General features: G+C 40.7%; 1 protein-coding gene across 1 annotated transcript; it reads left to right on the forward strand.

Annotated features, from left to right (window-relative positions):
* The first annotated feature begins 118 nt into the window (after positions 1-118).
* Positions 119-11439, forward strand: LOC104294235 (zinc finger protein 474-like). Its single transcript, XM_009893821.1, has 3 exons — positions 119-823; positions 7648-7828; positions 11288-11439. Exons 1-3 carry the CDS (start codon positions 119-121, stop codon positions 11437-11439), a joined length of 1038 nt encoding a protein of 345 aa, XP_009892123.1.
* Positions 11440-26966: the final 15527 nt, after the last annotated feature.

Raw genomic sequence — 26966 nt, forward strand, 5'->3', positions numbered from 1 at the left:
TATTCTGTCTTGCCCATGAAACAGAATTAACAAGATGGAGCATCATTCTGCATAACAGACTTTCCCAAGCTCTTTATATGTAAGAGAGAAAGAAGTTTCTTGAAATGTTGTACACTTCATGGAAACAAACGTCAAGAAAAAGAATGTGAACAAAACCTGTAACGCTCTGCCAAGTGGTGGAGAGGCCTCTGCTGTTGTCTCTAGCATTTTGCCTTCAGAGCAGGTTTCACCATCTAATGTGTCAGATCTTTCTAGAATTTTGCCCAAAGTTGTACATCTAGAAGCTGGACCCCAGAAAAAGCGACCAGGCACTGCAATAATATCAAAACGGTCAGATTCTTCAAACATGTCACGGATGCCACTCAATCGACCCATCATCCCACCAAGAAGACCTTGCTTTAGGGTATGCTATATCTGTGGCAGAGAATTTGGGTCACAGTCTATATCTATACATGAACCCCAGTGCCTAGAGAAGTGGCGCATTGAAAACAATCAGCTACCAAGGCACCTCAGAAGAGCAGAGCCCAGGAAACCCGAGGTCCTTACTGGTGGTTCCTGTACACTTGCAGCTGAAAATGAGGCAGCTTATCATAGTGCTCAAGCCCAGCTCCTGCCCTGCGGAAACTGTGGCCGAACCTTCCTTCCTGACCGTCTCATTGTACACCAAAAGAGTTGCCAAGGAGGTAGCGGCGGTATGGGGGTGTCAAGTTCTAACCCCCATAAATCTTGTAAAGACCCAAACTCTGTGTCTGGCTCAGCAAGAGATGATCCATCCAAGACCTGTCAAGGAAAGAGCGGGGCTACACCAGCCGTATTAGACAAGGTAAATTGCTAAGCATGTGCTGTATGAAAGGGTGTGAATGCATTTTGATGCTAGGCACTCCAGGGGAGACTGAGTTCCCATCAAATTTAAAATCACTTTCCTTCAGAAGGATCTTTTTGGCTCAGTGCAAATGTTTCTCTGGTGATTAGCAGGTAAAGGAAAGGGGAATACTGTGTGCCTAAGGGAAACTATATATTCGTATTTCTTTTGATTTTCCTGTTGAAAGGGAGTAGCTGGGTTCTCATACTCTCTGTAACTCCTGTGAGAGTTACATCCCCAAAAGGGACCATTGTGTGCTGTAGTCCCCTAGGAGATTTTGTTGAGCAGCTTAGGCAAGATTTGCATGTTATATGATTTAGCAGTTTTTAGGTATTTTTATTTAGCTAATATGAAATAAAATGTTTTGTTATCATGTAAACACTCCAGTGATTTTCATTTTTTACCGTTATTCTTAACCTTGGCGTGGAACACAAGTTTACTGAGGACTGCATGTTCAAAGGCAGCAACTCGGAGTATAACAACAACAAAATAAGACGGCACATTTCTTTCCACTGAATTTGGTTCAAGATCCAGGAATAAAGAAGCTGATTCACATTATCCAAAAGCTACACAAAGTTTTGGAAAATGGCATATTTTTTCTGCATTTGTTTCTGCACAAGTTGTCTTTTGGCCAGGAGTTTTGTAAAAAGATAGATGTCTAAATTTAGGCCCAGTGTCTAAAATAAAAGGCTTTTCTTTTTTTTTTTCCCGATGAGTGTTGGACTCCTGATTGCCTACATTATTTTTGAAAATGGGATGTAACTTTCTCAGTCACCAAAGGAATGCAATGCTATGCAGAACATTTCTTAAAATATTTTAAAAGACAAAGCATGCTGTATTTCAGTTTTTCAGCTGCTGAATATAATGGAAATAATAGCATTATCCTAACAAACATAAGAATAAAGACATTTTTATACTACTCTATTTGAGCCCACTAATTGATATATAGGCAAATTAGATCCACTCCTGAGGTCTTTCATCATCAAATTGCAAGCAACCCACAAAGAGTTCAAAGTGCTGCACAGGTGCATCTATAGCTACAGGAAAGGTGATGTTCTTGTTGTGTTACACTACATTGTACCATTTACCAAAAAAACGGCATTGCTTTAAAGGTGACTGTTCAATGAAAGGCATGGGTGTGAAGCAAAGAGTTTTGTCCATCACATGTAATTCTTATCTTTAAAAAAAAAAAAAAAAGGAGGGTCAATGTCCATAGTTATAATATCATAAAAAAAACCAAGTTTAGAGTGTGGCTTGGCACTGAGAGTGACTCTGTAAAAACGTTGCCCTCTTGCACAACATATCTGCTCCCTCTGTGGATTCAGTCACATCTGGTGACTTGTTGAACAACAACTTTATTACCGCTTTTTACTTCTGTGAGCTCTGCAGAGCCAGAATGAAATGTATTCAAATCTGTTCTCTCTTCTGTGTGAACAACAGGTTTCCTCCTTTACTTCCAAGCAGTTACAGTTCCTAAGTTGCAGTAGAACTAATGAGGCTGTACAGCTTGCTGTTTGTTATTGACTCTGAAGGACTTTATTATTAACAGTGATTTTCAGGAAGGAATGGTGGATTTTACCTCTCTGAGATCCTTTATGATTTTCAGAGCTGCCCTTTTTTGTAGAGGTGAAAGAAATATCTTGAGATCCCATGAGCTCTTCAGGCCTGGCAGACTGCTTCTAGAGGTGGTCAAATGAAGCCTGTTTTCCATAGGTTTAAATTTTCTGTGTGAGGGTCTCCACCTCCAGTTGAAAGGTCTACACGTGGAGGATGTTGAAAAGCACTAAGCTCACGGAAGGACTGCAGATTCAATATGAACTGGGACAAGGTCTAGGTCTCCTCTACAGTCTTCATCTTTTTCCAGTGTATGGTTTTAATTTTGCTCACCTGACCAGCTACTCAGCTGCTTATTAGTTCTGTTAAAAAATAGCAGTTGTGGAGTGAAACAGCAATCTGCTTCGGTCTTGGCAGGAAAGCATTTGGGTCAGTCTATGTCTTACTTAACAGGCCTGCTTACTGTGAGAGTGAATTATTTAAGTACCTGTTTAAAGTCCTGATTCAGCAAAAGGTCAGAGGCAAGGAATAACTGAACAAAACCCCAACCCTTATGTAAGTGTATTTAAGAAAGGTAATGCTACTGTCAAATTAATTTATGCAATGAAAGATGTCCTAAATTAAAAAGCTGGGTTTTCCTCATTTTAAAAGTAAAGATCTGACTGATTTGGTGGTACACGTGAAGGGCATTTTAACTTTACAACTGCAAGCACTTTTGCCTGTGTGCCGCTGTCCTGGACCTCTCTCTCCCTTAGCAAGTGCAGGATCAACCAGACCAGTATCACTACTGACAAACACTTACTCATTTGGATGTTAAATGCCTTTAGAGGTGGGGATTCAACAGCATCCATAAGCCACCTCTTCCACTAACTGTCCTCTCTCTCAGAATGCGTGAACACATCTGAGTTAATCATGTTTGGCTGTGTAAAACAAACAACAGCTTATGCTTAAGAGACTTCCAAGGATCACACCAGCTCAGAAATTCTGTTATGGATTCTGCTGTGGTACCCCAGACAATGGAAGTGATGTCTGTAACTGCTGAGCTTCAGACTTGATCTAGAGCAGAGTGTGCTTTTTATTCTTTCATAGACCAAAATGTCTGCTGCGTGCAAGTGAGTGTTAATGACTTGCTGTGGGTATGCATGTTACAGGTTATTTTGACAACAGATAATGCTGATCCTAAAAACCTATCAGACGTGTCACTAGCATCTGGTGCTGCCATCTGCTGTTTCCTTCTTATCAAGTTAACTACCTAAAAATAAGATCTCAGTGATCTTCCTTTACTGTACTGTAGTGCATTTTAACACCGCATACGTCTTGAAAACATGTGTAACAACAAAATGTTGATGTTGTAACTTGATCTAACATGAAGTCGTAGTCACTTGGTAAAATGAAAACTTCAGAGGCTGTGTAATTCTAATGAGGGTGGGAATTCAATGACAAGCTTTGCCTCAGTTGCGGCAGTTTTGAACATCTTTTTAGGAGAATGCTGACAAATATATTTGTAAATACAGAAAATTAGATGAGGATGGACAGTAAGTGGATGGTTTGAATGAAACTTATTGAGTATTATCAATGAGAATGATTGAACTTCCTGTTTTTCTGCTTTTATAAAATGCCGCATTCATTATACTGAGATATTTCTTCTACAAGATAGCACATCAGGAGTAAAATGCAATATTCTAGTGTTTCCAGGTGCTTCCAGTGGAGTAAAATCTTTAATTACCTACATAACCTGGCAGAATAGCCTTGCTGTTCAAGGAAATTTCATACACAGGCATATGACCAGTCCAAAAGTTAGTCTGCCGTTGTGTCAGGGCAGTGGCTGAAAGCACTCCAGAAGGCTGTGAATGGCACCTTTGGATGGTCATGAGAGCCATGCCAGAGCTTGTCCCTGTCCCTTATGCAAAATGCCTTTTACTTTCCAGAGAGAAATGTATGGAAATGGCTGCTTTCATACAACATGATGCTGTTGCTACAAGTTTGCATCAATCTTTTCCTGAACCTCTGTTCCTTGGGCGATTCAAGCCTCTGATGAGAGCTGTGGCCTAGAGCAGGAGGCCTCCCCTCCTCCCATTAAAATACATGGATAATTAAACTAATAAGAAAGGTGGGGGTGTGTGCAGTCCTGGATGATAAATATTTATGGAGGGTAGTTTGGGAGTCAGTCTAATTGGGTGTACTTAAGAAGAAATTAAAAGCTTTGTGCAGTATGGGAGGATCTGACCTCATGTAACACCATAGCAGCAGCCTGGGGCTAACCTCAAGTAATGTCATGTCTATTGAAAATACATAGTTGCGTAGCCCTCTGAGCTAAATAACTTCATTCATGGTCACACAGACATACTTAGCAGTCTTGGAGAAAAAAGAAAATACTGAGACACCAGAGGAAAGCCTAACTGCACTGCTAGGTGTTTGTAGGTATTTTTATAATCACACATATCCTCAGAAACAGACCTTCCCTACAACCCTTTTTAAAAGTGAAAAACAAAGCAGTGAGCAGACAGCCTAGCCACTGGCCTGTGAGTAGTTTGGGTTGGAAAATTGTGGTGATTCCAAAAATACTTTAGTTTCAAACTGCAGGCCTCCAGATGTGACATTTGGGATAGGCACACTCTGAAGAGAAAAAGAAATAAAGGATAAATATAATCAGCTGTAGAAATTCCAAATAAAGCTTATCATACCTCGTATTCCCCAGTTAAGCAACAAAAGAGGTGTTACTACCACTTGTAAGGATATTCTCCTTCACATTTTATTTTTCAGCTTTTTAGCATGTGTGTATTTGCAGAGAATATATAATTTGTTATGTTGTGATGGTTAAAACTCACTAAATTTCTGGAAAAAATAATTCCATCCTTAGAGTGATCTGATTCCTTCTAATTAATTCTGGTCTCTGCTATTGTTTCTGTACAGTTTTTAATTGTGGAAGTTACAAAACAGACACATTTCTACTTGAACAGATTTTTTTAAACATTTTTTTCAACAAATAGGATTTAATTATGACTTAATCCCAATTGATAACTTTGGAAAACAGAATCCTCTATTTAGCTGTAGACCTGGTTTTGCTCAGTTGCAGCACAAAGTCCACCTATAAACTCTCTGTCAGGATCTGGAGGGATCACAGTACTGTTCATTCAGTCTTTAGGATTTCAGGTGAAACTACCAAAAGGACCTTCTCAGAACTGTCTATCCAGATTGCACTGGATGGAGATCACTAACTTTTGTCTTGCAGGTCTCTGGCAGCTGTTCAGTAGTGGGACATCACAACGACTTTAGAACAAGTGTAATTGATTTGAATGAAGCAGTCAGAGATAAAATGCTATCTCCATTCACTACAGCTGTTTTTACACCTAGCATTTTTTTAGAAAACCATTTCTAAAGTGCTAAAGCATACCCATAATAAGCATGCATACTGAAATGAATCCTCTGACCTCAAGAGTTTACACTATAGTATCCTTATCTAAAGCTCTCCAGAGCCTACAAAGAAACATACACTGCCTTCAGAAGACTTTTTATCTGGACCCAGAGTCTTATCTCCAAATCAGACAAGGTCTAGCTCAAGAGCTAAAGGAAGTAGGCAAAAATTGGTAATGAAAAAATAGAGGGCATTCCTAAAACAGCTGTTGCTATATTCAGCTATGAATAGGAAGAGAAGACGATATATATATATATAAAAAATATATAAAAAATAAATTGTTGTCAAAATTGGCTAGGGAAATTCCATTTGAAAGTTAAGATGATGAAAATGTCATTGGAAAGACTGTCTTTGGATAAGTTATATTTAAATTCACTGTGAGAACTTTCCAGATGAAGTCCAACTTTTCCCAGCAAATACACTTTGTAGAGTAGTATTTCTTCATGTAATTGAGTTTACATGTGTGATACAGGAAAGAAAGCTTATGCAGATTGTTCACTAATGACATTTTCAGACTGTAACATAAATGCGAGAAGAGCTGCCCAGAATTTCTTGAATACACTGATGGGCTGACAGAGGGAGTCGTAAATACTGGAACAGGTTATGCTTTGTCTTACACAGCAGCAGAGGAAAAAATGAAATCCCCCACCTCCCTTGTTTGAGTGAGAAAGGCTTCCCATGTTTGGTCTGGCATGGCTGTCCCTCCACCTTGTAGGAGGTCAGGGAATAGCTCATCTCTTACTGGTATTCTGCAGTCAGGAGCGCAGGAAGTGCTGGCAGCTGTGAGACCCATCACTGTGCCCCAAAGCGCTGTCTCTGCAGTACGTTTTTACGCTGCTACTGGAGCAGGGCTGGTATTGACACCACGCCTAGCCCGGGACGTGCCTAAGGACACAGTCAAATCCATAATCTGCAATACCACAGTAATTATATGTTTTTCAAGCTTAGTATATGTATTTGTGGGGTTGGGGTTGAGGGATTTTTGTCTTCCGTTGAACTGTTTTTCTCTGCGAACAAAAGCAGATCTGCAGTGCAGAAACAATGACTTGCTTAGAGTCCAGTTCTGCCCTTGCTGCAGTCACTGGCAAAGTTCACACTTCAGGATAAACAAGCAACAGTTCCTATTTTGCGCCACCCCCCCTATCCTGAAATATCCTGGATGGGTTTTAACTCTTCAAGGACAAGAATTCCACCAGCTAACTCATCTGTGGCAGAAGTAATGCGGGGTTAGGGACCACAATCACAAGCTTGAGACAGCTGCCCTGGCTACCCAACTTAAGACAGATGTTAAGGCTGGGCACATAACTGTGTTATGCCTGGAGGTGGGGTCTTTGTGCTACTGCACTGGACACCTGCAGTTCAGCTGAGGAAGCTTTTGTTGCTGCTTCCCATGTTACTTCTGTTTGGTAGATAAAAAAAGGACTTCAATATTTAAGACAGACACTGTGCTGCAGGAACCTGATCAAGTGGGGGAGTTATTTCTGCACATGAAGACTTAGCCTTTCCATGAACTTGGGGTGGTGTGAAAATAAAAGAGCTAAAACCTACCTAGCTAAGTATTAGTTTGGTGACATGTGAATTTTCAGCCGATTATCTCCAGAAGGAGCCTACCTGTTCCAGGTGGCCAGTTAATGAGGCAGTATCTCTTACAAGCTTCAAGACTGAATCCAGACCAAACAAAACTGTTTGAAACAGTTACGCTGATTTCGCAGATATGAATCGGTTCCTTAATCTACATGATTGTTTTCATCCAAATTTGTTCTGATAAAAATTGTTAAGAACAATATTTCTTCTTCTTCACAATTGTTATTTGCAGGCACAAGTGATAAGACGGCCACCAGCAGTGATTTGTTACATATGTGGCCGTGAGTATGGAACAAAATCTATCAGTATTCATGAGCCACAATGCCTGAAAAAATGGCACCAGGAGAATGACATGCTACCCAAGCACTTGAGAAGGTCAGAGCCCAAAAAGCCTGAAGTCAGTGCCATACAAGGTAAGCTACAGACAAATGAGGAAATAGGAAGAAGAAAGTGGGAGGAAGAAAAAAATAGGATTTAAGCAGTAGCTTAACGATTGCAAGTACTTCTTCCTCCATTTTACTCTGAAGAGAAGGTAGCTATCACGGCTTGTTTTAAGCTTTCTTTTAAGTATGCTGTTCTCCTTTTGTGCTGCATCCATGAGAAGTGAGGCTAGTCATTGCCTTGTGGGATATCCCTCCTGGGACAGTCCTCTTTATGTGTCAGTGTGCTCTGAATGAAAACACAAGAAGAGTAGCAACCTGCTTCACAGCTACATCACTGCCTTTTGACTACTTTCAACACTGTAGAAAGGCATATTTTAAAATGGGCAAAAGCACCCAAGAATAATGTGCAGACTTGACACATGCAGTCAAATATCCTTCAGACGACATGGGGATAGACACTTCAGACAGGTTTTACACCTATAGCATTGGTTATAAAAAAAGCCTGACGCTAACACTTAGCAGCAGTAAACAGTGAGTGGCCTTGAAAACAGGAGTTCTGTGGTGAAATAGAAATACAATACTAGATGCATGATGACTGGTAGAAAATAAGGTATTTGTAAAACCTACCTATAACATACACTGTAGTTTCAGGTTTTTATTAAAACATGTTTATAGATAAAAACACACTATCTTCTACAATGAACATCCATGGATGTTATTGGTCCCTTTTTATTTACAAGCCTTAGAAACTTTCTTTTTGAGTCATTATAATATAAACACAGTGGGGAAAAAAATATATGTAGTATAAAATAAACATTTTATTTCTGCCAGTTATGCGTGTTTGTGCCGTGGGTTCTGTTTTGTAAGATGCCTAGATCCCACTTCTTCAAATCAATAAAAACTGATGATCCTCAGCACCTCACAGAGCTGGGCTCCCATATGTATCCCAGGGGTGTGTGCTTACTGTAGGACCAAATGGTAATCTTATCTGTGCTTTGCCTGGAAGCTGCTCCCAGGACTTCCCCATTCCCGCATAAAGTTATTTCACCATTTCAGCTAAATGCTTTCCCTGGCCCTGCCAGCTGGTCTGAGCTACTTTGGGCCAAGTTTGGATCATTTGTTCACAAGCAGTTAATTCACCCACTTCTTTTTTTTTTTATATTCCCCATAATTTCCCGCAGCTTCCCCTAATGTCTGGAAAAGTAGACAAATTCTCCTACAACTAACTGTGAAAGAGTCATACACTAGATCAGTTTACAGCAGTACAAAGAAATATGTCCCCAAAAGACACACACAGAAGAGAGCAGGCTCACTGGGAACACTAACCAGCTGTTCAAAATAATAATAATCACAGCTCAAATAATATCAAATCAGGACTTGGTTAGCAGATGCCAAGCGGCAGAGTTGAATCTGCAGTAAAAGATAAGTTCAAAAGACATTTTAATTGTATTTTGGTTTTTTGTTGTTAAGCTCTTTTTAATTATTACATGTTGAGTGGTAAAAAAGATGGAGAAAATGAGAATTCCATCTGACAGAGGCGGATGCAAAAGGACAAATCAGGTTATTTTGAAATACCCTTTTCTTATTTTGAGGCAGTGGAAGCAGCAAGACAACCACTCTTTGAGAGAACAATCCAGCAGAAGGCTCCCAGATATGAATCAGAAAATTGTCTCATTTATGCAATGAGTCATATCAGGCGCCGTGCATCTCCTATGAGGTGTTGTGTGCCCGCGGTTCCCCAGGGGACACTGACCTGCTTCCAGCATCTGTCCCTAAATGCCTGCTGATGCAAGTCTGATCAGTTCTGTAGCTTGAGCTGAAATTGTTGTTCCCCCTGCAGTTGCCTCATGCTCCTGGCCTCAAGAAAATAATCTCAGTGTTGTTCTTTTTCCGTAAGACTTACTCTCGATCATCTGGTAAATGCTATAACTGACCTTGAGACCACATACACGTACTGCATGTCTCACAGTTTCTCAGTTTAGGGAGGAGGGATTACCCCTGTTGTTGAATGGAACAGGCACTGTTCAAAAAAAGCTCAGAAATATTAACTGCTTACATAAAACTTTTTATAACTTACATAAATCTTTTTCTGAAAACTCAAGTGTCGCAGGGAGACAACCGCTGCCCTGATTACACAGTGTTTTGTTTGTGGAATGCCTAACACATGCCTGCAAGGAGAAAGTCATCTCTCTTTCTCTCTCTCTTTTTTTTTTTTTTTAATATTCAATAAACTTTCCAAAGTACAGAAAATACACATTCATTTCCTGCAAGCAAAGGGGATATTTGTCTCAGCCAAGAAAAGAAACACTACTTGGTTGCTCTTCTAACAAAAAGAACATTAGGAACAGGCATATTAAGAGATCTAAGGCTTATTGTGGTTATGTGAACCATTGGATATGAATCATATTAAAACTGTATGGGCCTTTAATGAAGAGCTCTATCATGTGCCAATGACAGAAACCATGGAATATTTTTATATGTACAAGTCCTTTTCTTTTAAAAATTGTCTGCTGCTAACAGTTCAAAGACAAAACCAGTTTTTCAGTCTTTTTTTTCTGTATTGTCATACCTTTTGAGAAGGGCAAAGCAAACATGTCTTCAAATCAAGCCATGGAGATTTTTTTCCGCATGTACTTCAAATTAAAACTCTTAAGATCTAAATCCAGGTATTAAGCAACCTACCTGGCTTTTTTGGAAACTAGTTTGAAACAACACTATGTGAAAGTCCATTTAAAGATGAAAGTAAACAAGATTTTTTTATACTCAAATAAAATCTTGAAAATACATCTGATGTGAGTGTTTGAAGAATGCTCCTGAGCTTTCAGAGCAGTCGCTCTTCCCACAGTGGAAAATAACTGAGGGTGAGACTGGATTAGTGTTTAGAAGACAATAGATGCATCAGTGCAATGACCTCACTGGAAGTTGTGGTTTAAAAGAACTGTAGCGTTTTTTCTGTAAGGTTTTAGGCTTACCTAAGCTTTACTCCATTTATTGGCAAAAGTTGCATAGACTTCAACAGGAAGAAAATTGGGCCCCTTGTCCAGAGCAGTACAAAGAGCATATTCTCAAGTACGATACGCTCCCACCCATTGCCATGGTCAGATAACACATGCTCATTAAACAGAACTTGAAGTAAAGCCAAAAAGCGAAATTTGCTGATAATAGTATGTATGCAAAGATGTTAATAATTAGCTGAGAATGCATATCATAACACACAGCATGATGTTTTCTCTGTACTTTCATACAATACAAAATGATTCAGTTTGAAGTTAATTTAATTCAACCCCTGGGACAAAAAGCAGAGTCTTTTTATATATATTTTTTACTCTTTTGCTTCTTTCTTTTCTTTCTTTTTCATTTGCAAAAGCAATATGGTTTGGTTAAACTGAAAGGCTCAGTCAACAGGTATTTCCTGAAAATATTTTCCATAAAGAGTTGAATGTGGGTCTCCAGAATGAAAGCTGATACTTTCTTTTTTTAATTTTCCAGCCAAAGGTTTCTATGATCTTGATTCTTTAAATGAGGCTGCCTGGATCAGCGCCCAGAACCAGCTAGTTCCATGTGATATTTGTGGGCGTACTTTTCTTCCAGACAGACTGATCGTCCACCAGCAGTCCTGTAAACCGAAACCATCAACATGAAGTGGATGTAACACACGTGCATACATACGCATGCGTGCTTACACACACACACATGAATACACATGCATGCATCCATACCTTTCAGCCAAACCACTAGAGAAATAAAATCCACCTGGAGAGCCATGGGCATCAAAATTGTAGGGTGTCCTCATATCATATGGTCCAAAAGCGTCCAGAGTAAAATCAGCAGTTGCCACAGTAGTGTAAGGTCAAATATGGTGACTTTTCAGTCCAGCAGTAGCAAAAAAGCCTCCTCATTTCTGTTGTTCAGGTAGCAGCATCACCTTGAAACCACAGTTTGAGAGGGATGGCATAAGAATACTTGAAAGTAATCATAGAATTGTTTAGGTTGGAAGGGACCTTGAAGATCATCTAGTTCCAACCCCCCTGCCATAGGCAGGGACACCAACCACTAGACCAGGTTGCTCAAAGCTCCATGCAGCCTGGCCTTAAACATCTCCAGGGATGGAGCTTTCACAACTTCCAGTTTGTTAGGCAGTAGATTTGTTAATGTTAACTATCATCTTACTTCTCTCAAACCTGTGCTTTGTTTAGTGCAGGAGAACACAAGTGAAGAATGCTCCCAGGTTGCTTTCTGAATCACTGTGGCGTTGTCATCTCTGTTGCTCAAGTGTGGGATGCTCTTCAGGCCCATTCTTTTCACAGCCTTTCAGATCTAGCTATCTGGACCTTTGAAAGAAGTTGGGCCTTCTGCATGCATTTTCCATTTTACATGGTATGTTTGGTTTTTGTATTCAGCGAAGGACAGAAAGAAATGACCCATAGCTGTTAGGGGTCTTTCAATGCAGAGATCCCCAAGAGACTATTCCACAGGGATCCATCTTGTGATCTTGCTTTTCCACAGATCTGTGAGACTGGGAGAGATGGTATAATGTCAAGAGCTCACTTGTCCTTGGGGACATTTGGCTACATGTCCCTTGTTCAGTGAATATATTCACCTACTGTTTCAAAAACCGAAGCTTCAGACAACTTTTAGGAAATGAGAGCTTCAATGAGGAGTAACTCACTGAATCTCAGTGGAAGCAAAGCCAGAGTGATGTTGATCAGGAAAATTCTTTGAAAATTTTGTTTGCCCTCTGTTGAAGACTTGTCTAGCCTGACTAACCAGAGAAACCAACTAGCTCCTTTGAGTTTGATGTTTTGGTTTTTTTGTTTGTGTCCTTGTCCATCTTTGACACAAGACTATTCATTGACTCCCACTCAGAGCTTAAATCCATGGAGCACTCTAGTGTTCACATCCTTGTGGGACAGTGCAGCTCATGAAGCCCTTGACCGCTACAAGTGAAACGTTGCAATATAAAGGGATCCGGCCATGGGGTGGAAGCAGAGACCAGCTGTTATTAGAAAACACCCCAAAAGTGCCCTCTTCTTGGAACATTTCTTGCTTAAGAATGATACTGACCATGAGATTTATCCTCAGCTCAATAATCTGATCATGCAAAAAAATTTATAAGTCAGAGGAGCACATCTTTGTCATGAACTTGGTAAAAGAAAACATATTTTTATGTCAAGCCAAAACAAGCATGGTGTGTCAGATGGATGGAATAAAATACCACCCTGCCCTCTGTGCCAAATGTGACCATAAGAGAGTGCCAGTATGAGCAAGAAGGGCAGGTATTATACAAGAAAACAGTGGGGAAGATGTCTGAATGTGCTATTTTGAAAAAAACTATTATGTTACGTAGCAGAATCAGTGCCAAAACACGTCAGTGAATAGGTTAAACACATGGAGGAGGTAATACTCACTTTAACAAGGTACAGCAGAGAGCACTTTTTATTATTATTTTACTTACTCTGAAGTGTGTTATTAAGTAGTCAGTGAGGTTATTCAAAAGGCATGAAAAAATCCAATACAAGTTGTTAACCAGCAATATAGGCTTCCTAATATCATGAAAGAAACTGTACCTCATGTATGTTTTCACCTTCAGCCTTAAGGCCTAGAGCTGGCTGTTATGTATTGCGTGACTGATGTGACTTTTCTCAGAGCATTCACACTCACACTTACTTGCAAATCAGATGAAGTGGATGTCTTCATACACACTAAAATGAAATATGGATACTAGCAACTTTTTTCTTTTCCAAGCTATCAAGCTCTGTGATTTGTGGCATAAGTGAAATAAGAAGTAATATCATTGTTCTGTTATTAGAGGAACGCTCCTGGCTCCAGCCCTGGCGGGCTGTTAATTCAGACTGGGAGAGGTACCAGCATTCTTTGGTGAAAGTAATTTCCAAAACAATCAATGGCACCTCAGCAGCCCTTTCATCTTCAGAATGAGAATTGTATTGTCTGAAGATAGATATCTTCAGGAGTCAAAGGTTCAGTTTCTGTTCTACAGTGGAAAGCTGTGTAAACCCCGCAAATCTGTCCTTGTTAGTGTCTCCAATGTAAGGAGAGTCACTGGCAGAGCTGGACCGGTGCCATCCCTCTTCCTTTTGGCTGGGAGAAGGCATGTGGCCTGAGGAAAGAAGAACAGGGGCACTGGTTTGTGATTGCTAGACTGGCTCCTAGGAGCTGTTGGCAGGCAACGTACATTGCAAGACCCTGGAGGCTGTTGTAATTCACATCAAATGCTGGCCTGCTGATGAGCAGCTTGGTAACTGGAAGATTATGGATGTCATGCAATCTCACCTTTGTGTTCTCTTCCTCTTCTTGGACCCCTCTTCCTTTTGTCAGACATGATACTCATTCTTTTGCTACACATGCCTCACAGAGTCATCAAGATTCATTACAGAGTCACTTCAAGAGCAGAAACACGTTTTAAGGAAAATAAATAGCCTTTGCAGTCTTTGGCATTAAAAATTTAGCCCTGCCTCTTGGTGGGATTCAGGTGTCAGAGTCCCTGCGTCATTCTGAAAGTTGGAGTTGGAGTCCTGGTGATTTTAGATCTGTCAGAAATTTCACCTTTAACAGTTTTTCTGTGTTTTGTTATTAGTTCTACTCTTGTCTATTTTTTATTTTCTGGATTATTATCCCAAAAAGCAATAAAATCTGCCCGATGAGTTGAGCAGAGTGTTTATAAAAAATCACAATCGTACTGATATTAACTGTACTTTTAGTGTGATGTTATGTCTTGCCCAGAAATACGATTATATGGGAGCTCCTGAACCCACAAGCCTGAAGTATGGTTTCCACATCAGCCTTTGAGGGAGTCAAATAAGGATTTGGCAAATTAAGAGCTGCCTCTGCTTATAGGTGACTGGTGCTGAGCTCTGAACTTAACACGGGATCTGTGAAACAGTGAGCTTTACCACTCACAGAGGCAATTCAACTTTTCAGAAAGACCTCAGAGGTTGTAACATCCCTGGCCCTCCATAACGTCATGCGTACAATGCTTTTCAAAATATGTAAAAACACAAAAAACACTAACACGGGAATCCGTATTGTCCCATTTCAAACACTGACAGGATATCACTGTCACTCACATCTCCAGGTTACTCTGTCATGAGCTTTTCTGCTGAGCTCACCAGCTCTGGTGTTAGTTTGTGCCAGTGATGATGATGGTGAATTCTGTGGCAAGGTTTGTTCACTGGGGAAAATACTGACAGTGCCTTCATGGTTTGCACTCAACAGAGTTAAAATGAAATGTTATGAGCATTTTTCATTATTACTTGGCATTTATCAATCTGACTTTTTTGAAGAAGAGGAAAAGGAAATGAGAAATTGAGCTACTTTGCTTCCTTTGTTTCCATACTTTAGCGATTTGTCACTTAACCTTATCTCATCCACTGTTGGCTCACGGTGATTTCCAGATCAATCCCATGTTTCCTACTGGCACAACACATTTAAAGAGCTGAAAAATGTTTTCCTGTACTTCAAAACCAATGACATTCCATCTAGTTTTTCACGAATATGCTGATAGCAGCTAAAACTATTCCTGGAAAAAATATACAGAAAGTCAGAACATGGATTGACAAACAAAGTTCAATCACATTAGCAAATGAGCATCCACTTTCAGACTGTAAATAAAAGCGCTGACTGATGTTTTAGTACAGCCAGTTGGACCTACCAGTTCCAATTAAAAAATTACACAGTTTAGAAAAGCAATCCTGAAGATAATAGTCAAGCTAGATGAGTTTAATTGCAGACTTCAAAAATTGGACATTAATGAAAGAACGCATAACTGCAGATAAATATTACATGTAAAGTGGTATAGTTTAGCAAGTTGAGAATGTCACAGTCCTTTAGTCACCATACAAGCTTCAAAAGGTCCCACATCTTTAAGGGCAGTAGCAAAAAATGCCCATCAGGCTTTAACAAAACAGTTTCATGGACCCTTTTTCTTAAAGAATACCAGCACTTAGTAGACCACAGCTTGAGGAATGAAAAAAATGTAAATGCAAGGTCAGTTTCTATCTAAAAGATAGTGAGAACCTACACAGACCTGTGAATTCTCTCTGCATGGCATAGACCTGGAAAATATCATGAAGTTCAACAAGGCCAAGTGCAAGCTTGTCCCTACACCTGGGTCGGGACAATCCCAAGCACAAATACAGGCTCATCAGAGAATGGATCGAGAGCTGCCCTGAGGAGACGGACTTGGGGGTGCTGACTGATGAGAAGCTCAACACAAGCCAGCAATACGTGGTTGCAGCCCAGAAAGCCAACTGTATCCTGGGCTGCATCAGAAGAAATGTGGCCAGCAGGTCAAGGGATGTGATTCTGAGCCTCTACTCTGCTCTGGTGAGGCTCCACCTGGAGTACTGTGTCCAGCTCTGGAGCCCCCAACATAAGAAAGACATGGAGTTATTGGAGCAGGTCCAGAGGAGGGCCACAAAGATGCTCAGAGGGCTGGAGCTCCTCTCCTATGAGGAGAGGCTGAAGGAATTGAGGTTATTCAGCCTGGAGAGGACAAGGCGCTGGGGAGACCTTATAGCAGCCTTCCAGTACCTAAAGGGGGCCTACAGGAGAGCTGGGAAAGGATTTTTTACAAGGGCATGAAGTGATAGGATGAGGGGGAATGGCTTTAAACTGGAAGAGGGTAGATTTAGATTAGATATTAGGAAGAATTTTTTCACTCTGAGGCGGGGAGGCACTGGAACAGGGTGCCCAGAGAAGCTGTGGAAGCTCCATCCCTGGAGGTGTTTAAGGCCAGGCTGCCTGGAGCTTTGAGCAACCTGGTCTAGTGGTTGGTGTCCCTGCCTATGGCAGGGGGGTTGGAACTAGATGATCTTCAAGGTCCCTTCCAACCTAAACCATTCTATGATTCTATGATATATAGCACCATATAGAAACTACGTTTTCAGCATGGGCTCCTGACCACTGACAGTTCGTATGCTTAAGCTTTAGTTCAGGATTTGTAAACATAAGATTTGATTCTGTACTCACTGAACCCAAGTCACACACCAGCATATGGGTACAGGATGGAGATAGAAAAGCTAAGGGATCAATCAGATATTGACATGTATGTGCCTTAACCAAATTAGTTCCTCTAGGTCTTTATGATGGCATATAAGATTTCATGGCCTATGTCTGCTTAACAACACAGTTTCATAATTGAGCATTAAGTTTGTTTTTATTACCCAGTTCAGGGAGCTGATCCACGGAGAAGGAATTCTAGGGAGGCTCTTGTCTGAATCAGTATGTTCTTCAGGGCTCCTGTCTGCCCAGGTGGCTAATTTTGCTTTACTGTCAGTGGGATAGGGTTTCCTGAATTCTGTATTTCTGAATTGTGTCAACCAAAATAGGTTCAAATGAGTTTGCTGTGTCTGGAGACATGCCACACTCAGCAGGACAGTAGCATCATGCAAAAGCAGTATTCAACAGGGGCATGAAGTCCGCTAGGAAACAAAACTTACAAGCCTAGAAAACCCTCCAAGAAGTTGTCTGAGTGACTGCCTATGTTCTTGCATGCTGTTACTCCCTTGCTCCTCAGTCAGTATAACAACTGACATACACAGAGTATTAGTGACTCTAGGGCATGCAAGGGCTAGAGACTCACCCTAAATATATATTTCTTCTGGTATTTGCAACTCAATCAAAATTGTTCTAATCTGCATAGGGTTGAAAAGAAGCCGTGATTATAGAACTGGAAAATCTACCTGACAAGCAGGACACAAGGAGCTCAGACAATTCAACTTTTCAAAAAACATATTAAGTGCCTCACTGATGTCCTGTACATATCCAGATTACAGAGCCTTCTTTCCAGAAGAGAAGATTAAATAGTCTCCAAGGCAAGAATTTGATGCTAGACAGACTCAGAAATAAGAAACTCAGAACTTTGAAACAGTGGAGCAGTATATTGAGATTTGCACTGGATTGTCTATGTCAGGATTTTTACAAATTAATCATGAATTTTTTTAAAAAAATTATCCACTGGTCTAATATGAATAAATTCAGGCCAGCCTTGTGTTACGTTATAGCCTGTGGAATATTGGATTAAAAGACTCTTCCAGATTATAATGAATTATAATAAGTGACATATAATTTTCAGGACAAAAACCAGTTTGCAAAAGTCAAAGTAATATATTACAAGTAGCTGATGGCATCTCTTAATTAGGTAGTTAAGACTTCAAAGGTAGCAATTAAAAAGTAAAAACTGAAAGATGCATATCTTTTGAAAGTATTTGCATTTTCAGTAGCCCCATCTGTCTAAGAACGTAGACCCCATCAAACATGTAAATAACAAGAGCAAGATACTTCTGAAGTCAAGAGCAGTTGACCTGGGGTAGGATTTGTACCTGGATATGGAAGTTGGATCAGACTGCAAAGTCAGATTGGGATAAGGAGGTCTTCAGAGAAGCAGTGAGAGAGATCTATGGACACAAAATGTTGAGATTCAGTCTCAAATGGAAGATAAGTTTCCATTTTCCATTTCTGACCATTTTCTAGTCAGAAATAGGAGACTGATTTCAAAACAAGTAAGTGCTTTGCCTTCCTTGCTTTCTCTGGCAACTTAAGGGAAGAAAGATTTACCTAGGTTACTTCATTGGACTTGTAAATCTAAACGGTTAGGAAACTGGCTCTTTCAGGTTGGTTTCGCACTTTGTTTTTGTAATACTTCCAATTCAAAACAAGTTATACTTACTACTCTCTATTTATACCAGGTTTAAAGGCTGGAAAGATGTAAAAAAAGGGCACCCTCAGAAGTAGCTTGTGATAAAAACAGATTTCCAAGCCCTCCTTTGCCACTCTACTCCCTCTTTACGCAAGTGCTGGGTTTGTTAGTGCCTAGGAGGCAGACAGGATATTTCAGGAGGAAGATCAGAGCACAAGACTATGGTGCCAGACTTCGGTAGTGATGGAGTCCATTTGCCAATGTGTAGTTTACGTACAAAAGAGAACCCCATGGGCCCTGTGCATCCCAGACTCAGATGAGCATAAAAAAAGCTGTAAAAAAGCCACCACAGCCTTCCCCATAGCTGTTTTCCTCCCTGCATCCCCTCCTCCACCATTTAGCCTTATTTAATGCATTTGGACAGAGGTATCTTCTCTCAATACATCTTGCAAAAGTTACACTTCTCATTATATTAGCGTAGGGCTGCAAAATATGTGCAGCATGGAAGCAGCAGGAGACAGAAACACAGGTCACACAGCACGCTCCATGTTACAAAGTGGTAAGCTGGATGCACTCAAATAATTCAGCAGAACCACAAGGAGGGTTTTTAATCCCTTAATATGTAATATTTACTTTATATCACTGGGAAGATAAGATTTAAAAAGAACATGCAGCTTGAAAAACACAGTTGTGGCTGTGAGAATAAAGAGGCTCAGTCTGTTCTGCTTATCGAAAGGAAGACAGAGAAGCTGTTTGATCTGCCATGCATGCCATATTTCAGCTCTGAATTTTTAAAAAACAAACCAAGTTCAAGGGTAGAAATGACCACTTACAATCACAGAATTCCAGTTCTTAACCTTGACATGGCCATGATCCTCTGTACGTTTTACAGACTCATCTCATTTAGGTAACATAACTGACTAGATACCAAATTCTTCACTGATGTGGCACTAAAAATACCCAGAACAATTTCTGGAATATCTGATTTAGCCAAACTTACACTTTTGAAAAGACAAGGGAGGACACCCAGGCCAGTTTAACTCACCTCCTCTGAATCAGTCAATGGAAAGTATCTGCAGGTTCCTTACTGTTTTCCATACATTACAGTGTGTGAAGCTGACCTAAATGCCAGAGAGACTAGCCCCAGCCAGCTGGTTAAAATGCGACTATGGTATGAAGTGGTCTGGACAGACAGTTTCTTTTCATGGGAGGTAAGAGGCCTTTCTACTTCACCTGTGAGTCTGTGGTCAAAGGAGATAGGTGCTTACATACCTCAAGGGATCCAGCTGTGATTAGAGAAATGTAAGCTGCCTAAATGATGGAGGGAGCTGTTGGCTTGTGCAAAGATTTCTCATGTGTCAGGAAGGCGCTGAAGATGGTCAGTGGACTTGATGATGAATAAGTGACAAAGGTAATGTTAGGTCTTTCTAAGAGTGAAGAATGAAGGGAGCTCCTACCCAGTAGAGTTCACAGCAAGGATATATATGTTATGGATGTCTTGAGGTTTCTTATTAGAACTAAGAAAAGGTTTCTGGAATCTTATCAGAGCTATAGTTTGATTTCTTCCTGACTGTGACACTCTCAAATGTTGGCAGACTCTGCTATTCTAAGGGAAACCTCTATGCAGAGAAGGGAAGGTAGTAGCGTATGTCCCGAGGTCCCCGGTCAGTGACTACAGCCCAGGAACGCTAGCGCTGACTTCCACGTCCGGGGTGCACTCTGGATGTCAGCACATTCCAGTGAAGCCTAAGGGTTTCACAGCACTCCAAAAAGCTCAAGGAGAAAGACTCTCATCCTTAATAGCTGGCACTTCTTTATAAGACAGTTCCAGCAATCCAGCCTGAGGTACAGGGAAAGATCAACTCATAGTTATCTGAAGCCAAAGTTTAACACAACACAGCCCTTATTCTGCTTTTTCTGCTTCTTGAGAGCTTCCTTAGTCCAGTTTATAGACTCCATCTGTCTGTATCATCCACCATTTGAGTTCTGCAGTTGTTTTCATGCCCAAAACCTGATTACAACACCTCTCGTCACAGATGGTTGTTTTGCTGGTGACTTGTTTGGCTCACGTATGGGGTAGACTTTCATATTTTCTTTTCAAATTTACTTTTCATCATGTATTTTCATTCATTTAAATAAAATTGCATAGAAAATTCTGCACAGTACAATTACACTGATACAGCTAATTAGTTTAAAACAACCACATGAAAAAGCTATTCCTTGGCATCCAAAAGCTGCAGTACCATACCAGTAAAGTGAACCAGTCTTTGCAGAACCATTTAGAGATATATTTTATTGCCAAAATCAACATGAAGGTATGTCAAAGCTTCACTCCCCTCATTAGTGAAAACTATCATAAAAACCCAGCTTAGCTGGGGTGGGGAGTGGCAGTCTCCAATGCAAGCAAGATGTTTGTCATGAACAAAAAGTGGAGCAGGACAAGGATGGCAGTTGTTGAGAGCAGAGTTCCAGTGCATACCCACTGCTTTTCCACACTGTGGTTATACAGATGTTTCTGATCAGTTCCGCTTGGGCCAACAAGAAGGTCTGAGATTTTCTTAGAGGAAAAGCTGTAACTGAAGCTGACCAACAACATGGCTATGCTGCAGTCTGCAGCATTGCAGTCTGCAGCATTGCGTTCAAATGTCCAGCTAATTTCAACTTAGCAAGATCTGATGTCAAAAGCAGTCTAATCATGATGGTCCAAATAGCATAATGGATTCTATTTGCAGGTAAATTTTGCAGTATGTGTGACATTCCTTGCTGTTAAGGTCAAGTTCTGAACTGCGCCTGCCTGAACTCCTTTAAAAACACTCAGGTATTTCCACTATGTTGCATTTCTCAGTGTGCATCGTCTTATGTCTAGGAGCAATAGCAAGCTAGAACCCTTTGAAGAATGCCAAACATATATGGGAAATCTTTTTTTCAATGACATGTTTTCTCAGAAAAACTTAGTTAAACATTTGTCAACCCTCTGACCTTGGGGGATGGGAGAAATGAAGCAATTATACAAATGAAAGCTAGACATTTTTAGGGTTGGATCTTTTGCTAGTTTTAGGAAGTTGTTTGTCCCTGTTCAGTAGCATAATGCAGAAGGGAGTGAAATCATTTTAGGATAAAAAATTAGACTGAACCATTTCTATAACTTTGGGTTTGAGTTTCAAAAATATCTTTTCCCACCTTATTTCTTCTTTCATCCAAAGAATTTTCAGATTCAAAAATTCCCCAAATATGTTGTCTCCTTAGATTTAATTCCACTTGTTTTCTAAAAGATATTTTTGTGGAAGAATGAATATTATTATTACAGAACATATGACACTTTAATGGCAATTCCCACATGCAGCAGTTTCCAACTAGTCCCTACTCTCAAGATTTTTCTAAATCTAAAGAGATAAAAGGTGTTTGGAAAGCACTTTGTTTGCTTCAAACTTATCACCAGTTTGGGCCGTCACGCACATCTACACCGAGTTTGCTGCATCATCTTGTAGATGAGCTGCATTGCATAAAACAATACTAAATGATAACTGCATTCACACAGCTGAGTTTGAAACTGGTATAATCTCACAGTAGCACACACAGCACTCTACAATATTTGTATAACCACAGAAGTGACTAAAATATTCAGCATAGAGAAGGTGTCAATTATTCTAGAAAAAAAAGATTCAAGTACTTATTTTTACGCTGTCTTTGCAGTATTACATACTGCACTATAGCAAGAGCACTCCACTATTCCATATGTCAAATATGTTTTGTCCCTTCTTGCAAACAGATACTTTCACATGTGGTAAGAGTTGCCAAACACGTAACTTAAAAATGGACTTACATTTTAACAAAAAGTAATTTGAAAAAGGATATGTTTTGTGAAGAGGAGTTGATGTTTGGGGATTAGCCCAAGTACAAAATAGCTAGTAGTAGCCTGTTGGAACGATTAACACTGATGGTTTGGGTTTTTTTTGTGAATCTGTCTGTTCATTCAACTGTAAATGATGGACTAGTCTGTATCTGCATGAGGCATTTGAAAAACAACGCACATTTGTGAAAGACCTTGTTGATCTGCCTTGTTTGCTCGTGAATCGACAAAGCCCAGCAGGTGGCAATATAAGCACTTCTCGTAATTTAAAATCATTCAACGCTTGTCGTCCAATAGCATTATTATGATTTAGTCATTTACAGCTCTAACTTGCATGGAAAATAAGCCTCAACACTGAAGGTGATTTTATTCACTAAAATAATGCAAAGTCCATGTGTGAGAGTCTGGCATTCTTTCCATCTCTGGATCCTTCTTGTGTCTTTGGGATTTACCAAGTACTGTTACATCCATCTCAGGTTGAACAATGTCTTGCAGTTGCTGAGAGCTGATTACATCTAGAAACACACCTCAGACATTTTCTTTATTTCTGTAAGTTGACAGAGAAAGGTCTGATCAGAGACTTTGCCTAAAATGCTGTTCAAGCAGGTTTTACATGAGTCACATGAAGTAAATGCTCTCATCTGGTTAAGGTTTCAAAAGTTTTGCTCTATCTGCAATTAATCAGCTTCCTTTAAAAGCTCAATATGACTTCAAGGGCAAGTCTCCTGATAGCTGACTGACTGCCAGTTACTTTTGTACATGAATGTATGCTGTTTGGAGATGAGTGAAAATACCTGAGATGGGAGTAGGACGTTTTACTCATAAACCGACTCAAAGAGCTCATGGAAAAAGACATGTGTAGGTTAAAAAGGATATATTTAAAGAAGGTGTTTCTAGCTATAAACTGTTTTTTTTAAGTGACCTGAATATCTGTATATGCTTAGAGAACTATGTCAAGAAAGTGAGCTTAGTGGACATCAAGTTTTCTTCCGGGCTTCTGGGTACTGAAGTAACTGGAGAAGCCCCCAGGGGGAAATTAAGAACCAAAAGTGCCGGAGAGCCTCTAGAAACTCTGCAAGGACTGTTAAGAGATCTGACAGGCTCTAATAACTGTAATACTTTGCACTCCCATTGCACCTTCCATTCAGAGCTCTCCAAGTACTTTAAAACCAGCCATTAGTTAAGGCTTACAGCCTTTGCAAGGCAAGGCTCATTAATGCCATTCTAAAGTTGGGGAACTGACTGCTGGAGTGAGACATTATGAATCAGTCCTGTTTTCCACTGCTCACCCTGACCTCCAAGAAATGGACCCTGACTAAGCTGTTTGCTAGGAACTTGAGGTTTGCCAGAAGCCTGATCTTTTGAACTATGGCAGGCAATCTAAAAATTAAAATTCATATCTAATATTGCAAGACTGGTTCTAGAATAAGTCAGATGCAGATAGACCAATCTGTCTGTGTAAAATCTTTGCCATATTCTGTAATGTTGAGGAGAAATAGGGTCCCAAACAGGGATTATGGAGAATAGAACGGGTTGCTTCTGCTCACAGTGGTACAGTTGCTTGAGAAATGTGTTGAGTAACCTGCTCAATGACAGGTCCTTTATTCATCAGTTACACTCATGTAATACCTGTTACTTATACTAATGTCATACATCTGGAGGGAAAGATGCCTCCACCGCAAACAAACCATGCACGAATGAGGGACTGGTTCACTCCAAGCATTCCTCCGGACTCCCAGATGCCCCTACATCTCAAGAAGGAATCCTTCAATAATTTCCCAATGCACCGTGTGCCAGGGAGACCAGGAACTATCCTTATGCTATATGAGAACAATTCAGAGGATACTATAAATACCTATATCTGACACGCTGCACAACAATTTTCTTAACATTTGGCCTATGGATTTCTGGTGCACTATTTGCTCTTTCGTCTCTAATTATGGCATATATTTTTTCTTTCTTATTTTGCTCTTTCCTTTTCAAAAAGAAAAAAAAATAAAAAGAAAAGAAAACAAGAAAAAGAACGAAAAAGAACAAAAAAGGAAAAACGTGTTGTCTCAGGCCCAGTCCCAGTCATAGACACAGATGGGGTCCAAAGGAGGTCACTGTCTGCCTTCTGCTGAGGCTATGCCAGAAGAGCACTCATGGTTTTAGAGTTAAAACCATGCTTCCCAGAAGCAGCACCTGGGCATGTTGCTTCTGCTGGCTACGACAAGAGTTGAGGCCCTGTCAGTCAGACAGATGAAGTCCATCTTTTTTTCTAAGTCAGACAGTCTGACAGCCCCCCATGGGAAGAAACCACAGTCTGACAAGACAAAGTCTCCTGCCAGCACTGCGTCATGGTGCTACTTGTGGTCTGTGACTCCCTGGCCTTGGGGCCTGGCCTTCAGACGTGGCCCCATGTGGAAGAAAAGCACCAGGACTCTGGCCCACCATCCCCATCTGGGTTTGATGAAAACAACTCAGAGGCGAGGCCACCCAGTAAGAGCTGGGCACGGGTGCCTCCCTTTCCCCAGCTATCCAATGTTACGTAGACCCTCAGCTACCACGCAGGAGCCCCGCGTTGGTGAGGATTCAGCTTGGCTAACACATTTCAACCTGGGGAAAGAAGAGGTGGGAGGTGGGTGGAAGAAGATGCACATTTTGGGGGGATGCTGGGTGGAGTATGGGAACTGTCAGCAGCTTCCAGCACTTTCCCACATCACTGCTCCCTGCTCTGTACCACCCACCAGGCTGCAGGGAGGAGATGGCTTAGTGGCAGCTTCCCATGCCCAAAACTGCCACTGCTGCATCTCCACTTGGCTCCTGCCAGCCCCGAGTGATACGCACAGCAACAGTGACGACTTCCATTGTACGCAGGACTCCCTAACAGCCCTTACAGACGTCCACAGCTTGCCGCAGACCTGGCACCAGTCCCGCACACAGGAGGCTGCACAGCGAGCAGTCACAAGGGATGGGATGAACATCTCTCCGAGAGATTCGGCTTCCCAAGTTTTGAAATATATCACAGGATCACAAAGTCCACCAGTTACTCTTCCTAAGACGGGGAAATCCAAGTCACGCTCATTGGAGTAGTGTCATAAGGCTCAAATTTCTCGGTGCCCAACCTACATTTGTTTCAAAACCTGGGTGTCTATTGAAAAAAAAGACATACTTGTAATGCAGGCAAGGAGGTGAGCCTTTTGGATTTTAGCACATATTGATTTTATCTTTTTACTAAATTCTTCAAGCCCTTGCTGTTTCATCTCTTCTTTCCTCCCTCTTATTTTCATTTACTATCTATCTATCTTACCATGTCTATGTTAGCTCGCTTAAAGTTTCATCAGACATTAAACGTTGCCAAATCTTGATGGGGAGAGTTTCGTTGTGTACGCTCTACCACAGACTTGGAATTTTTGTGGATCAGAAACTTGGTGGAATATCATATTTGCAAAAGGAAAAAAAAAAAAAAAAGACAGAGAGACTGAAGCCTGAACCTTGGTCTTGTTTACATCAGAGAATACAGTAAAATTATTTTTGATTTCTGTGCGTATAACTGAGATCAGACTTTGGCTATAGCCATGTATTCTGTCAAAGGCAGAAGACCACAGTCACCTTCGGGATAATGGTCAATTATAACCATCAGGCTGCCTTTCCTGTGCAGGTGGTGCAATGTCATATCATGTGTTTATTCTCCCCAAGTATCTGACTGACTAGATCTGCAAAATTCCCAGTCTCTATGAGCTGTTCTGTAATGAGAAAGAAATTAATGGTCAAAATCAGCGATGAGCCACAGAGTTCAAGTCCAGACTGGACCTTTGTAAGAGCTGGGGCTGGGAAGGAAGTTTCGGTTATAGGGTTTCAGCTCATCTAGTAATGTGTAGCAGAAATGGATTTGGGGAAGTTGTTTGGCACTTGCAAATGTCTGCAGGTGCTCAGCACCGATTTAGGTATGGCCCAGTGTGAGTATTCACAAGTGTAAAAAGAAATTGAACTATTCCCTGAATTCACCTCATCCTTTTTCAGTACATAAACTACTGTAAATATCAGATGTGACACAGTGCAGTTTGATACAAGCCAGTACAAAATTGCACGTGGTTCATTTAAAGAAATACCTCCTTTTTTAGCAGCTGGATAGAATCAAAGATGACCGCATTTCCACTGTGTCCGGTATGCACCTGATACTTGCTTCTACAGGTTCTCAGTTACTACTAGAAACACAGCACATCTTGTGCAGTAATGCCAAAAAGAAGAAAATGTTTTCATTGTACTGAAGTATAGAGATGGTTCATTTTTATCCTGGCAACACAATTCACCTTTTAATACCTGCAGCAAACCCTAAGCTGAGCATTATTTTAAAGGGCGGTGAGAGATACATTTGAAGTTAAAAGGCAGCCTTCCCAATCTCTGCCCCATTTCTTTGCTGAAGACAGGAACGGAGGGAGAGGTTCATGTGATGTGTTGGAGGACAGGCAGGGCCAGTGCAGGTCCCCACAGACTCTGCTTGCAAGAATATAGATGCAAACTTCTAAAAAAGCTGAGCACATACAGTGAGGACCTCTGAACCTGGCTTTGGAGAAGAACACCATGCTAGATACTAGATTAGTATGTAGCCAGAAGTAGCTGCTAGATACTGGATTAGTGGTAATTCCCAACAGTCCTTCTGTATTCCTTTCCTCTCC

The sequence above is a fragment of the Charadrius vociferus genome, unplaced genomic scaffold, assembly GCF_000708025.1.
Source record: "Charadrius vociferus isolate BGI_N301 unplaced genomic scaffold, ASM70802v2 scaffold158, whole genome shotgun sequence".
Lineage (NCBI taxonomy): Eukaryota > Metazoa > Chordata > Aves > Charadriiformes > Charadriidae > Charadrius > Charadrius vociferus.